The sequence below is a fragment of the Geotrypetes seraphini genome, chromosome 17 (genome assembly GCF_902459505.1).
Source record: "Geotrypetes seraphini chromosome 17, aGeoSer1.1, whole genome shotgun sequence".
Classification (NCBI taxonomy): domain Eukaryota; kingdom Metazoa; phylum Chordata; class Amphibia; order Gymnophiona; family Dermophiidae; genus Geotrypetes; species Geotrypetes seraphini.
The window spans coordinates 35,184,745-35,197,227 of NC_047100.1; the positions used below are offsets into that span (position 1 = coordinate 35,184,745).

The 12,483-nt window shown below is 47.9% G+C and overlaps 1 protein-coding gene across 3 annotated transcripts in view; it reads left to right on the top strand.

Annotated features, from left to right (window-relative positions):
* Positions 1–7,247, top strand: part of ATRIP (ATR interacting protein) — a 35,350-nt gene extending 28,103 nt beyond the window's left edge. For all 3 annotated transcript variants that reach the window (XM_033926755.1, XM_033926756.1, XM_033926753.1), the window contains exons 12-14: positions 661–747; positions 2,712–2,964; positions 6,881–7,247. In XM_033926755.1, coding sequence (XP_033782646.1) covers positions 661–747; positions 2,712–2,964; positions 6,881–6,954 — 414 coding nt within the window. In that variant the 3' untranslated portion in view covers positions 6,955–7,247. The remainder of the gene's footprint in view (positions 1–660; positions 748–2,711; positions 2,965–6,880) is intronic.
* Positions 7,248–12,483: the final 5,236 nt, after the last annotated feature.

Consider the following 12,483-nt stretch of genomic DNA (forward strand, 5'->3'; position numbering starts at 1 on the left):
CTCTGCCTCAACCTGCTTTCAGCCCCCGACTTTTCAACTGATCTCCTGCCCTGCTCAGCCCCCGACTTTCCAGCCTTTCCCTGTAGTGCGAGCCCATGGTTTTAACCCGCGGGTTAAAACCACGGGCTCGCAAAGTAGAAATAAACAGTCAAAAAGTTAAAAAAAAAGCTCTGCCGAGCACGAAGGGTTTGCAAAGAAAAAAATGCTAAGAGCGTGTGCAGACCATCTACAAGCAAGGTTTTCAGTGAATAAGCATGAGAAAGAACTCCACTGTAAACAAATTTAGCTCATGCATATTCTTTGTTGATATCTTGAAATCTGACTGGTGTCCCCCGAGGATAGGGTTGAGATCCTTGCTCTAGAACAGGGGTAGGGAACTCCGGTCCTCGAGAGCCATAGTCCAGTCGTGTTTTCAGGATTTCCTCATTGACTATGCATTGAAAGCAGTGCATGCAAATAGATCTCATGCATATTCATTGGGGAAATCCTGAAAACCCGACTGGAATACGGCTCTCGAGGACCGGAGTTCCCTACCCCTGCTCTAGAATGTTCTAATATGCTGCTTTACTTTTCCTTTCACTCAGATTCATGGCTCTCTCACAAGTCATGTTAAAATGAAGTATGGTTTCCTTTTACAAAGTTCACTATTACTTTTTGTAGGTTGTTCGATTCCTGACAAAGCTTTGTGAAAAGTGCCCCAAGTCGTTTGCTACGCTTGTTGATTCACCTTGCCGGTGCAGCAGTGAGGTATGTCCAGTATGTGTATGAATATTAGGGGTGCTCAGACTATTGACCCCTTTTTCGCCACTGGTTCTGATCGATTGATTGAATTTTTGCTTCGTTATAATATTTTTAAATCATGCTTCTACCATGGTATTGTTAGTCACACTTTCCCTGGGGCTTCTCAGATAGCTTGAACCCAGTGCTGTAAGCATATTATATCACCAGAATACTCTCTCAATTTTTAGCCAAATCTTCTTTAATGTAGTAACTCAAAACAAGAAGAAAATGATATACAGTTAGTTGCTTGGAAAGAATTGTAGCCTCTGTTACCAGAGTCTGTCCTCAACCAGCACTCCCCAAGGTTAGGAGGCTGGGAGAAAGTTCAGTAATGCTGAGTGATAAGAACATAAGAAATGCCTTCACCGGATCAGACCTTAGGTCCATCTAGTCCGGCGACCCACACACGTGGAGGTTAAGCTAGGTGTTCCCTGATGAAGACCCTGTGTACCCGTATCCCTCAATGTGATTTGCAAGAAGGTGTGCAATGGGTGAAAAGACTTGATGGAATTACAGTGGTTTCAAAGGCATGCACCGCTAGATCAGAGAGCTGTTTCTACTATATCTCTGAGGGAAAAGAAAAGCGGACTTACTTGCCAATCATGCTTAGAAAGCATCAACCATCAGGAATAGTCCCATAAACCACAGGGAGCTGTAACATGTGCTCTGAAGAAGCCTATTACAAAGAACTACAGGATTACATATACATTTGTAGTTCAAGGACACAATCTTAATTTTTAAATGCATACAAACCACAAGCAACCTGCTTCCGTGCTTACGGGGGCAGAACACTAGCACATCATGTTTATTAACATTTTTAAAAACTTTAAATAGTCTTTATTAAAGTGGTGCAGCATATAAAGTAAAAAGACTACCCTCCAGAAAGCTGTTGCCTACTCTCTGGAGAAGCCCCACCTCCCCATAAATTGCTTATAGAAATGGCTGGAAAAACCATCTAACCCTGGTGTCTTACCGGGCACCAGATGTTTAACAACAGTGACAATCTCTCCCAATGTGATGGGTTCATTCATCAGAAATTTGTCTTCCTCCAAGTGTGTGGTGCCGCGGTTAAAGCTACAGACTCAGCACCCTGGGGTTGGGGGTTCAAACCCACGCTGTTCCTTGTGACTCTGGGCAAGTCACTTAATCCCCCCCCATTGTCCCAGGTACATTAGGTAGATTGTGAGGGGAAAATGCTTAAATATCTGAATAAATTCATGTAAACCATTCTGAGCTCCCTGGGGAGAACAATATAGAAAATTGAATAAATAAATAACTTGTCATAATACCACCAATTCCAAATACTCATTAATTGTTTCAGGGGTACTCAACTCTCCTTGCGTGTATAGCTTTTTATAATAAGCTAGAAATCTTTGGCCAATATCCTTGTCAATATATAACATCTTACCATCGGCCCCCTGAATCTTTTGGATGGCACAGACACCTGTGTCTCGCATTGAAATATCTTGCCAACATAGCCCCAGACTTATTTCCAAATTCAAAAAAAGCTCAATTTTAACTTCCGCCTAGTGAACTCCACCTTTTCCATTTGAAATCAGCAGAGAGCAGCACAGGCTTACTGGAGGAGGTCAAAAATTTTAGGGTTCTGAGTAGACTTTTCCAAGCGAGTCGATCATTCCTGAAGCCTTAAAGACTAATCCTCGCCATCTTTTTTTCCAGGCTCCCCATTTAATTAAGACCACTTTAAGTGCATCCCATCCCTCTATCGCCCCATTATCATTAACCTGCAAATATTTGTTGTTTGGTTCAGTTTTTTCTACAATTTTATATTAATAACTTTTTAGTTGAAACTTTTTCTTTTTATCTTCTCTACCAGTTTTTTTTGTACTGTAATAGAAACAAAAATAGCCTGCATGCTTCCTAAGATAACCATTAACTTGAAAAGTTTCTTTGTCATAAATTTTTCACAGGTTGTTAAGGTACTTATTGTAATGCTGCATCGACAGTGGCTGAATGTAAGAAGAAGTGACGTTCATCCTCATGTATCGAGCAAGAAAACTATTCAGTTTTTACGGGACTTAGTTTTGCTGCTACACATGACTATGTCTGAGGGGGTAAAGGCTGCCACGAGCAACTGTCTAGAAGTTCTTCATCAGTATGATCAGGCACTACCTGGTGTGCGGACCATCTTCAAACACATCCCAGACTTGAAAGAAATTGAGGGTAAATTAGTTTTTCTATATAATTCCAAATGTTAACACGAAGGCATAAAAACAGCCACACAGGGCTGGTCCATCTAGCCCAGTTTCCTATTGCCAACGGTGGCCAATCCAGGTCACAGAACCTGGCAGAAACCCAAATAGTATCAAATAGGTGATCTCTGAAGAAAGTTGAATTAATCAGGTGGATGACGGTGCCAGGACTAAAGAGCTGTTTTAGATTTCCAGACTAGTGTAAACTTCTGAACATGCTTGACCCTTCCTGTGCACAATAGTCTCTCCAATCCCTTAACTGATATCGGTCCGAATGTAAACAGATAGATTATTCCAAATTGTAATAGCAGCATAAGCAAAAGAAGGGTTGAACTGTCATTTATACCGTACTCCTCTAATTTGTGGAAAATGTAGCAATAAAGTACCACACAATCTGGTAGAAGAATAATGCAAATGAGAAAAAGCAAAATCAGATTATCTGAAGAGTCAGTCTGTAATATATGAAGAACTATTCAAGCTGATTTAAACTTAATTTAATGAAGATTCTTATACGCTAATGCAACGCTTTCATATCTTTTTTGGCTGCACCAGAGCTCCTCCTAAAATAAAATTCTGTAATCATATGCCCCAACTCTCACCACTTGGAGAATTTGCGGGAACCAGTCAAGAAGCTGCTCAGTGCTGAGCAGGAGCACCAAAGCGTGCTCCTGCTCAGTGCCACTCAGCAGCTGAAGAAACCCGATCTTGTGGCAGCCACCGACCGCCCGGGTTAGCAGCAGGGCAGGAGCGCAAAAAGCTCTCTCCTGTCCACTGCACCTCTGGACCACCAGGGATCGACAGAGGAGGTAACGAGGATAGGGCAGGGAGGGGGCTGGGTACAGAGATTGACAGGGGAGGAAGGGAACTGGGTGCAGAGCCTGACGGGAGGGAGGGTAGGAGGGTTGGGTGCAGGGCCTGGCAGGGAACTTGAATATTAAGCCGTCCGACTTCTATTCGCGTCAACCATTTTTCCTCCTTTTGGGGGGGGGGAAATGGGGGGTCTTGACTTATATTTGAGTATATACAGTAATCAAGCTGAGGTAACGCTAAAATGTGAACCAACAGTGCTAAATGATGTTCAAAAAAGCACAACTTCACTAGCCTAAGTTTCCTCCTAATATATAAAATCTTCCTCTATAAATGAGAAGTTTGATCTTCAAATGTAAGAGAAAAGTCTAAAAGAATACCCAAAACTTGAGATGTTTTATCTATTTGCAGCTCAGGTTTGTTCCAGATAACTTTTTCAGCACTGAGAAGCAACCTAGTCAATTGATGGTGTAAGAGTTGGCCTGTTGCACAGACATTGACCAAATTCAGTGCCTCTGACTTGAAGACTAGTCTAGGCAATAGTGCAATGTGAAATTATGAAACAAGGCGTGAATGCTTGACAGCAAAGGTCAAAGGAAAACTTCAGCTATGTAGGCTGTCTTTTTTTTTTTTTTTTTTAATTCTTTATTCATTTTAAAACTTTCATCAAGTGTACAAATATTATATAATAAACACATTTAGCTTGAGCACTTGAACATCTTATCATTATAACTTATAATTAAAAATGTAACCCTATCCCACCCCTCCCTCAAAACCCTCTATTCATTATAAGATCATATAATTTAAATCCCACCCAATACTGAATGATGTGGAATTAATAGAAAAATGGCATCTAATCATGACAGAAAGATGTTAATGGCTCCCATAGTTTAATAAAATTTTTATAATTTCCATTCTGTACCGCTATTGATCTTTCCATTCTATATATGTGACATACTAAGTTCCACCAAAAATTAAAATTAAGCCTACTGTGATCCTTCCAGTTATTAGTAATATGTTGGATGGCAACTCCAGTCAAAATCATTAAAAGTTTGTTGTTACACGCTGATATCTGACTCTTTTTTCTCACAGACATTCCAAATATCACAGTATCGTATGATAACGCTACATGATTTTCCAATAAACAATTTATTTGATCCCAGATTGAGTTCCAAAAGGCTAAGATATGAGGACAGTAGAATAAAAGATGATCCAAAGTCCCAATCTCTAATTTACAATGCCAGCATCTATTGGACAAGGAACTCATCTCTTTTGGAGCCTGTTTATAGTCACACTGTCACGTAAATGTTAACACTCACCTTATCGAATTACTCCAACGCTGTCCAGTTGAATAGCAGACTTATCTTTCTTGTGGCTTGATCCTGGAATGGCAAAGCAAGATTCAGAACCATGGCGGTTTGTGGATCACCTAAGGCTGCAATGTGGATTTCTGTCTAGATTCTTCTACAGTCTTGACATAACAGCAGGCTTAGTCAGTCTTTTCTGCAGCATCTCTTTGAGACTTGAATTTATAGGTTGCCTTTGTTAAAAAAAAAAAAGCCTGCTGCTACCAAAAACATCAAAATCGTCACTGGTTTCTTAAACCATATATATGCCATCTTTTTGTATATATTTAGTGAACTTAGCTTAAAAAGGACCTATTGCCATCACGGGCCCATGTTTGCTGCTTCAAGGCATGATCATTTCTTTTTCTACACATGCACTCACCCTGTCTTCTTTTTTTAAACTAAGTCCACAAATATACTTGATGCAAAACTTTCCTTGTAGAGAAAACGTCACAAAACTCCAGGTTATTTTTTTGTTTTAAATCATGACTTGGACATTTTCCTTTAATAACCATCCGTCTGCCGCTTTGTACAGCTTTTGGTACATTTTTTCTCTTTTGAAAAACAAGCTCCATAGTCTCCTAATGAACTCGCTTCCAAGCCAGGGGTAGGTGGAGTATGAGCTAGGTCGCTAAAATTTACTACTAATGCTCACTATAGTAGTTGGTTACCAGATGTCCAGGAAAATCCGGACATGTCCTCTCTTTAAGAGGATTCTGGGTGCCCAGATGAACTTTCCAAAATCTGGTAGTTTGTCTGGGTTTTGGAAATGCCCCTGACTCTGCCTTGTCTGGAGGGCCTCGGAGCATGCGCGGATGAGGTCACATGCCCTCCAGTCTGGAGGTAGGAGAAGAAAGATGAGGCTTTGAGGGGCGAGGGTGAAACAGAGCAGGGCCATGTGTCTGGGTTTCTACCACAAAACTGGTAACCCTAGCCTTTTGGAGTTCATAAGATGCAACGTACAGGCCACCTATCCAGGTGTGCTTGAAAATTCCTTTTAATCAAACCTGTGGCACCTAAAACAATGGGTAAGAACAGATAAGATGATAGATTTAGGATACGTGTTAAGGGTGAATGGCAAGACTTTTTTTTTTTTTTAAGTCATTTTGATAAAGTGTATTAATCAATACTTTACTGAATTTCCCCCGAAGTTAGGTGCCAGGAAGATCTACATTAAACTAGTATTCTGCAAAAGGTGTCCTCCGCAAAGGGACCCTTTGCTGCAGAATACTTGCTTAGTGCAAATCTGGCATCTCACTTCAGGCGTGAACCCTTACGCCTGCTGAAACCTGGTGCAAATGCTGGCGTGCAACTAATAACGGTTGGGTGGCTAAATGCCATTCTATAGCATCGCGCCTAAATTTCTGGAATGCCCCCGACCTTCCCACGGCTATGCCTCCTTTTGCGTTATATGCCAGAAATGTAGGTGCACATGTTACAGAATAGGGCTCAGTGTGTAGCTCCATATGAGTGTCAATTAATATTCACTGATAATGGCTCATCCAAATTTGAGCAACTTACAATCTATAAAGTCTGTGAGTTAAAGTGTAGGACACAAGGGACCATCTCTTGTGCCCATCAATATTGCTAAGACAAAGATGATCCTGTTGAAGCAGAAGAGATGGTTGAATACTGGCTGTCAGCCCCCACCCCAGCGGTTGCTGTCTCTCTTGGAAATAAAGTGGTTGCCTTACTTGTAAAATCATTTAAATGTCTAATAATTGTGTGTTTCAGAAATGGCTGTGGATGAATTATGTCCCCCTGATCCTGAAATGGATGAACAAGACATGGATTGCGATGACCAATAGCACAGTAATCCAGGAAGCCTTCCCATGCCATTCTCTGCATTTTATCAGTAGATTCTCTCATTGCCTTCTTAGATATTTTTTAACAAGATAAGCTGTTTTTATACACTTTCAAAAACATTTGTAAATAATGATTTGTTTGCTTACTGTATCTTATCTCTTTCTGCACAAATTTCTGGAAAGATTGTATACTAAACAGATATCTTAAAAGAAAAAAAGTTCACATATATTATGCACCTAATATTTTCTAGTAAAATGGTTAATGAATTAATAAATTAAACTTCTAAACAAAGGTCTCCTATGTGATTGTGTATTTCTTCCTGAAGACAAAAAAAATAATAATTTGGAGCTGAGAATATAACATTCACAGTCCTGGAGGAAGGGACTCTTCTTTAGCACTCTCCAGACCAGTAGAGGTTAATCTTTACGAATGGGTATATATCTAATCATGACCAGCAGGTGGAGACTGAAAACAAAACTTTGGGACAGTATATCCTAGCCCCTCCTCTCTATTTCCCTCAGTCTTCTTTCAGTCTCCAGCAGGTGTTGAGTGATCTGTACCCATCTCCCTTGGTAGGGCTGTTGGAATTTGTTTAGGGGGTTTATTGTCCCTGTTTTTAGCCGGACGGAGCTTGGGCGGACTCTGTTTGGGGGTTCGTCCGACCTCGGGGGTGTTAAACCCGGCGGGTCACGAGCGGGGTCCCTCCCCCCACTTCCTCCACCTCCCCACATTTTTTTAGAGGAGCCTCAGCAGTAAGCCTTGCCCCCTAAGTCAAGCAAGGCATATTGCTTCGAGAGCCTGTGGAGTCTGTTCTGTAAAAAAAAAAAAAAAAAAAATCCTGAGGTAGTGCTGGTCTGAAGGGTTGTTTCCCTTTAAGAAAACTGTATTTTACTGTATTTTTTCATGTAACCAGCACTTTTTTATAGCTAGGTCGCGTATGGAGCAATTGTGCCCTTCTCCGGGGGAGTAGGACACAATTTTAGTCCAGCCGCGAGGCACTCGCGGCCGGCCTGAACTCGGCGGTTTGGGTCGGTGAGGTGGTGGAGCTCTGTCGGCAGCGGCTGCAGGCGCCCAGAGCTCCCCGCCGATGGTGCCTCGCGAGTCGGCTTGGAGCAGTGGGGAAGCCCGGTCTTCCACAACCGCCCACGGAGGGATTCCCCGAAGGATTCCCTCTCAGCTGATTTTTTGACAGCTGATGCCGGCTTGCCTGCTTTAGCGGCTGAGACTATTCAGGTTTCTCAGCCGCTTCAGGCTATGGAGGGAGCTTTTTTGGCGGGAAAACCGCCATCTTCTCTGTCTGGCCCCTCCATTTTATCTTCCACCTCAGGTGACCTTCCCCCTGTTTTGACTATGCAGGGGCAAGGTTCTGCTGGGTCCCCTGCTGTGGCAGGGAGTCCCTTGGGACCCTCGGGGGGGTTTTCTCCTGAATTTTTCTTTTCTTTATGCAGAGCCTATTTTCAGGCGGCTGGGGGTCCCGGTTGCGCCCAGGGGGTTTCGGGGGGTGGGTTTTCCTCCGCGCTCCCTGCGGCTTTGCCTCTTTCGTCTGGCGTGACGTCCCCTCCGCCGCCTCCCTTGTCCAAGCGTCCGCGGGTGTCGTGGGACGAGAATTTGTGGTCGGAGGAACGGGTCGGTCTGGAGGAGGACCTGGACCCTTCTGAGGAGTTCCAGGACTCTCTGGAGGGGACGGAAGCTGGCGGCGGGTTGTCGGATTTCCCGTTCTCCAGTGACGAGGCGTCCGTGGTGCGCCTTTTTCAGAAAGATGAGCTGCCTGACCTTATTCAGCAGGTTTCTTCGGTTTTGAGGACACGCCGCCGGAGACTCCGCGTGTGGGGGACCCCCTGTTACGGGGGATCCGTTCCGTTTCCCGCTCTTTTCCTATGCATCAGGATATTCGGGATATTATTCTGGAGCAGTGGAAAACGCCGGAGACGCCTTTTCGGCTGGCGCGCAGCATGGCTCGCCTGTATCCCATTCCGGAAGGGGATCGGGCTACGTTAGCTTCACCAGTCGTGGATGCGGTGGTCTCGGCAATTTCCAAGCGGCATACCGTGCCTGTTGAGGGCGGTTCTGCCTTTGGGGTCCAGGCGGCTATTTGTGGGGGATTGGTCGCTCGCGCCGTGTTTCGGTGGGCGGAGCGGGTCTTGGATCGAGAGTCTGACGACTGGTCTCTGGTGGATCAGGAGGTAGCGAAGATTGAGATGGCGGCCTCATTCCTCTCAGATGCTCTATATGACTTGGTGCGGATCTCGGCTAAGTCTATGGCTTTTGGCGTGGCCGCAAGGCGTGTGTTGTGGGCTGCGCGCTTGGGCGGCGGATGCTGCGTCCAAAGCTAAGCTTACTAAATTTCCCTTTCGGGGGTCGTTTTTGTTTGGAGAGGACTTGGATAAGTTGATTCAGACTTTGTCGGACTCGAAAGTTCCCCGTCTGCCGGAGGACCGTGCCCGTCCGGCGTCTCGGGGGGGTGCGGCCCGGGGGCGTTTGCGGGATTTTCGCAAGTATCGCCCTGGGCGTGGGGCTGCTTCTTTCCAGTCCTCCGGGATTTTCCCGGGGTCGGTTCTTCCAGCGCATGCAGCCCTTTCGGGGGCCCGTCGGGGGGCAGGAGAATCCCTCCGCCGGTTCCCCCGCTTCCCGTCCTGCACAATGACGCCTTGCCGGCGCCCCCTTTGGTTCCGGTGGGGGCCTGGCTGCGCGAATTTTTCCCCAAATGGGCCGAGATCACGTTCGATCAGTGGGTCCTGGAGGTGGTGCGGGACGGTTATGCCCTGGAGTTCGCCCGCTCTCTGCCGGATTTTTTCCTCGCTTCTCCATGTCAGACTCCGGGGAAGACGCAGGCTTTTCGCCAGACCCTTCAGCGCTTGCTAGATCTCAGGGCAGTTGTTCCGGTGCCCCCTCCGGAGTGGGGCACGGGCAGGTACTCCATTTACTTTGTGGTGCCCAAGAAGGAGGGGACCTTTCGGCCCATCCTCGATTTGAAAGGGGTCAACAGGGCTCTCAAGATTCCCTCTTTCCGTATGGAAACTCTGCGGTCGGTCATTCTGGCGGTTCAGCCGGGGGAGTTTCTCACTTCTCTCGATCTGACGGAGGCCTACTTGCATGTTCCCATTCGGGCCTCTCATCAGCGTTTCCTGCGCTTTGCGATCTTGGGTCGGCACTTTCAGTTCTGTGCGTTTCCCTTTGGGCTGGCCACGGCTCCTCGGACGTTCACCAAGGTGATGGTGGTCGTCGCGGCAGCCTTGCGGTCGGAGGGCATCCTGGTACACCCCTACCTGGACGACTGGTTAATTCGGGCAAAGTCGTTGCAGGAAAGCTCCCGGGTTACTGCTCGGGTGGTGGAGTTTCTCCGGTCGCTGGGCTGGGTGGTCAACCTTTCCAAGAGTCGGTTGGTCCCGGCTCAGCGTCTGGAGTACCTAGGGGTGCTGTTCGACACCTCCTTGGGGAGGGTCTTCCTCCCAGAGGGCCGGGTGAGCAAATTGCAATCTCAGATTCGCCTGCTTTTGGCGTCCCGGTGTCCTCGGGCGCGAGATTTCCTCCAGGTCTTGGGGTCGATGGCGGCGTCCCTGGACGTGGTGAGGTGGGCGCGGGCCCACATGCGTCCTCTCCAGTATGCTCTGCTCCGGAGGTGGTCTCCCCAGAGGCACGGGATGGATGTTCCGGTCCCCCTGCGAGGCTTGGCGCGCTGCAGTCTGCGTTGGTGGCTCCAGACCCCTCACCTAGTTCAGGGGGTGGGTCTGGATCTCCCGCAGTGGACGGTGCTCCTGACGGATGCGAGTCTCCTGGGTTGGGGGGCTCAGTGTTTGGGTCACTCAGCTCAGGGCACCTGGTCCGCGGAGGAGGCCGCCTGGTCGATCAACGTGTTGGAGACCAGAGCGGTCCATCTGGCGCTGTTGGTTTTCCACTCCCTGTTGCTGGGCAAGTCGGTCAGAGTGCTGTCGGACAATGCCACGGCGGTGGCTTAGGTCAATCGTCAGGGGGGCACCAAGAGCACTCAGGTGGCGCAGGAGGCGGCTCTGCTCATGGTTTGGGCGGAATCCCATCTGCTGGACCTCTCGGCCTCTCATATAGCCGGAGTAGAAAATGTTCAGGCAGACTTCCTCAGTCGTCACTTTCTAGATCCAGAAGAGTGGTGTCTCGGCGCCGAGGCGTTTCAGTTGATAGTGCAGGCTTGGGGGCAGCCCCTGATGGACCTGATGGCCACGGGTGGCAACGCCAAAGTGCCCCGCTTCTTCAGTCGTCGCAGGGACGGTCTGGCCGAGGGTCTGGATGCTCTGGTCCAGCAGTGGCCAACGGAGGGGCTGTTGTATGTGTTCCCTCCTTGGCCGCTGGTGGGCAGAGTGCTTCTTCGCATTGTTCACCATCCGGGTTTGGTGGTGCTGGTGGCGCCGGATTGGCCTCGCCGTCCGTGGTATGCGGATCTGGTGAGGCACCTGGTAGCGGATCCTCTTCCTCTGCCTCTCTCGGACGACCTTCTGATGCAGGGTCCCATTCCCATGTTCGACCCGTCTCCCTTCTGTCTTACGGCGTGGCTCTTGAAAGGGGTCGCCTTAGCAAGAAGGGATATTCAGACAAGGTGATCTCTACACTGTTGGGGTCCCGGAGGCTTTCTACCTCTCGGGCTTATGTGCGGGTTTGGCGTCTCTTTGAGGAATGGTGTCGGGCGCGGGGAGTGACCTCTTTTCGCGCTTCTCTGCCTAACATTCTGGAGTTCTTGCAGGATGGTCTGGATAGAGGCCTGGCTTGGTCTTCTCTCCGGGTTCATATTGCGGCCCTGTCGGCCTTTCGAGGGTTGGTGTCAGGTCAGCGTTTATCGGCTCTTCCTGATGTGATTCGGTTTTTGCGGGCGGCCAAGTTGCTTAGGCCTCCCCTACGGCCCTCGGTTCCCTCTTGGGATCTTAATCTGGTTCTCTCTGTTTTGGTGCGTCCGCCTTTCGAGCCCTTGGACGACTGTTCTTTGAAGGACCTTACTTTGAAGGCGGTCTTTTTGGTGGCCATTACTTCTGCTAGGCGTGTTTCTGAGCTGCAGGCTTTCTCTTGTAGGGCTCCCTTCTTGGAGTTTTCTAGGGAGCGGGTCGTCTTGCGGCCTGTTCCTTCCTTTCTGCCGAAGGTTGTTTCTCCTTTTCATGTCAATCAATCGGTGGTTCTCCCGGTCTTGGGTGGTCGGGAGGGCTCTTCTGAGCAACGGCAGCTGCGCAAGTTGGATGTCGGTCGGGTCCTTCGCTCTTATGTGCAGCGGACCCAGGAATTCCGGAAGTCCGATCATCTCTTTGTCCTCCTGGCAGGTCCTCGTCGGGGAGCGGGCGCTTCTAAGGCTACTATTGCGCGCTGGATCAAGGAGACGATTGCTTCCGCTTATCTTCTGAAACAGCAGCCTGTTCCGGAGTTTCTCAAGGCTCATTCCACTCGGGGTCAGGCGGCTTCTTGGGCTGAGTCGTCGCTCATGCCTCCAGTGGATATTTGTAAGGCTGCGGTTTGGTCCTCCTTGCATTCCTTTGTTCGTCATTATCGGGTTGATGTGCAGGCGCGTCGGGACGCGG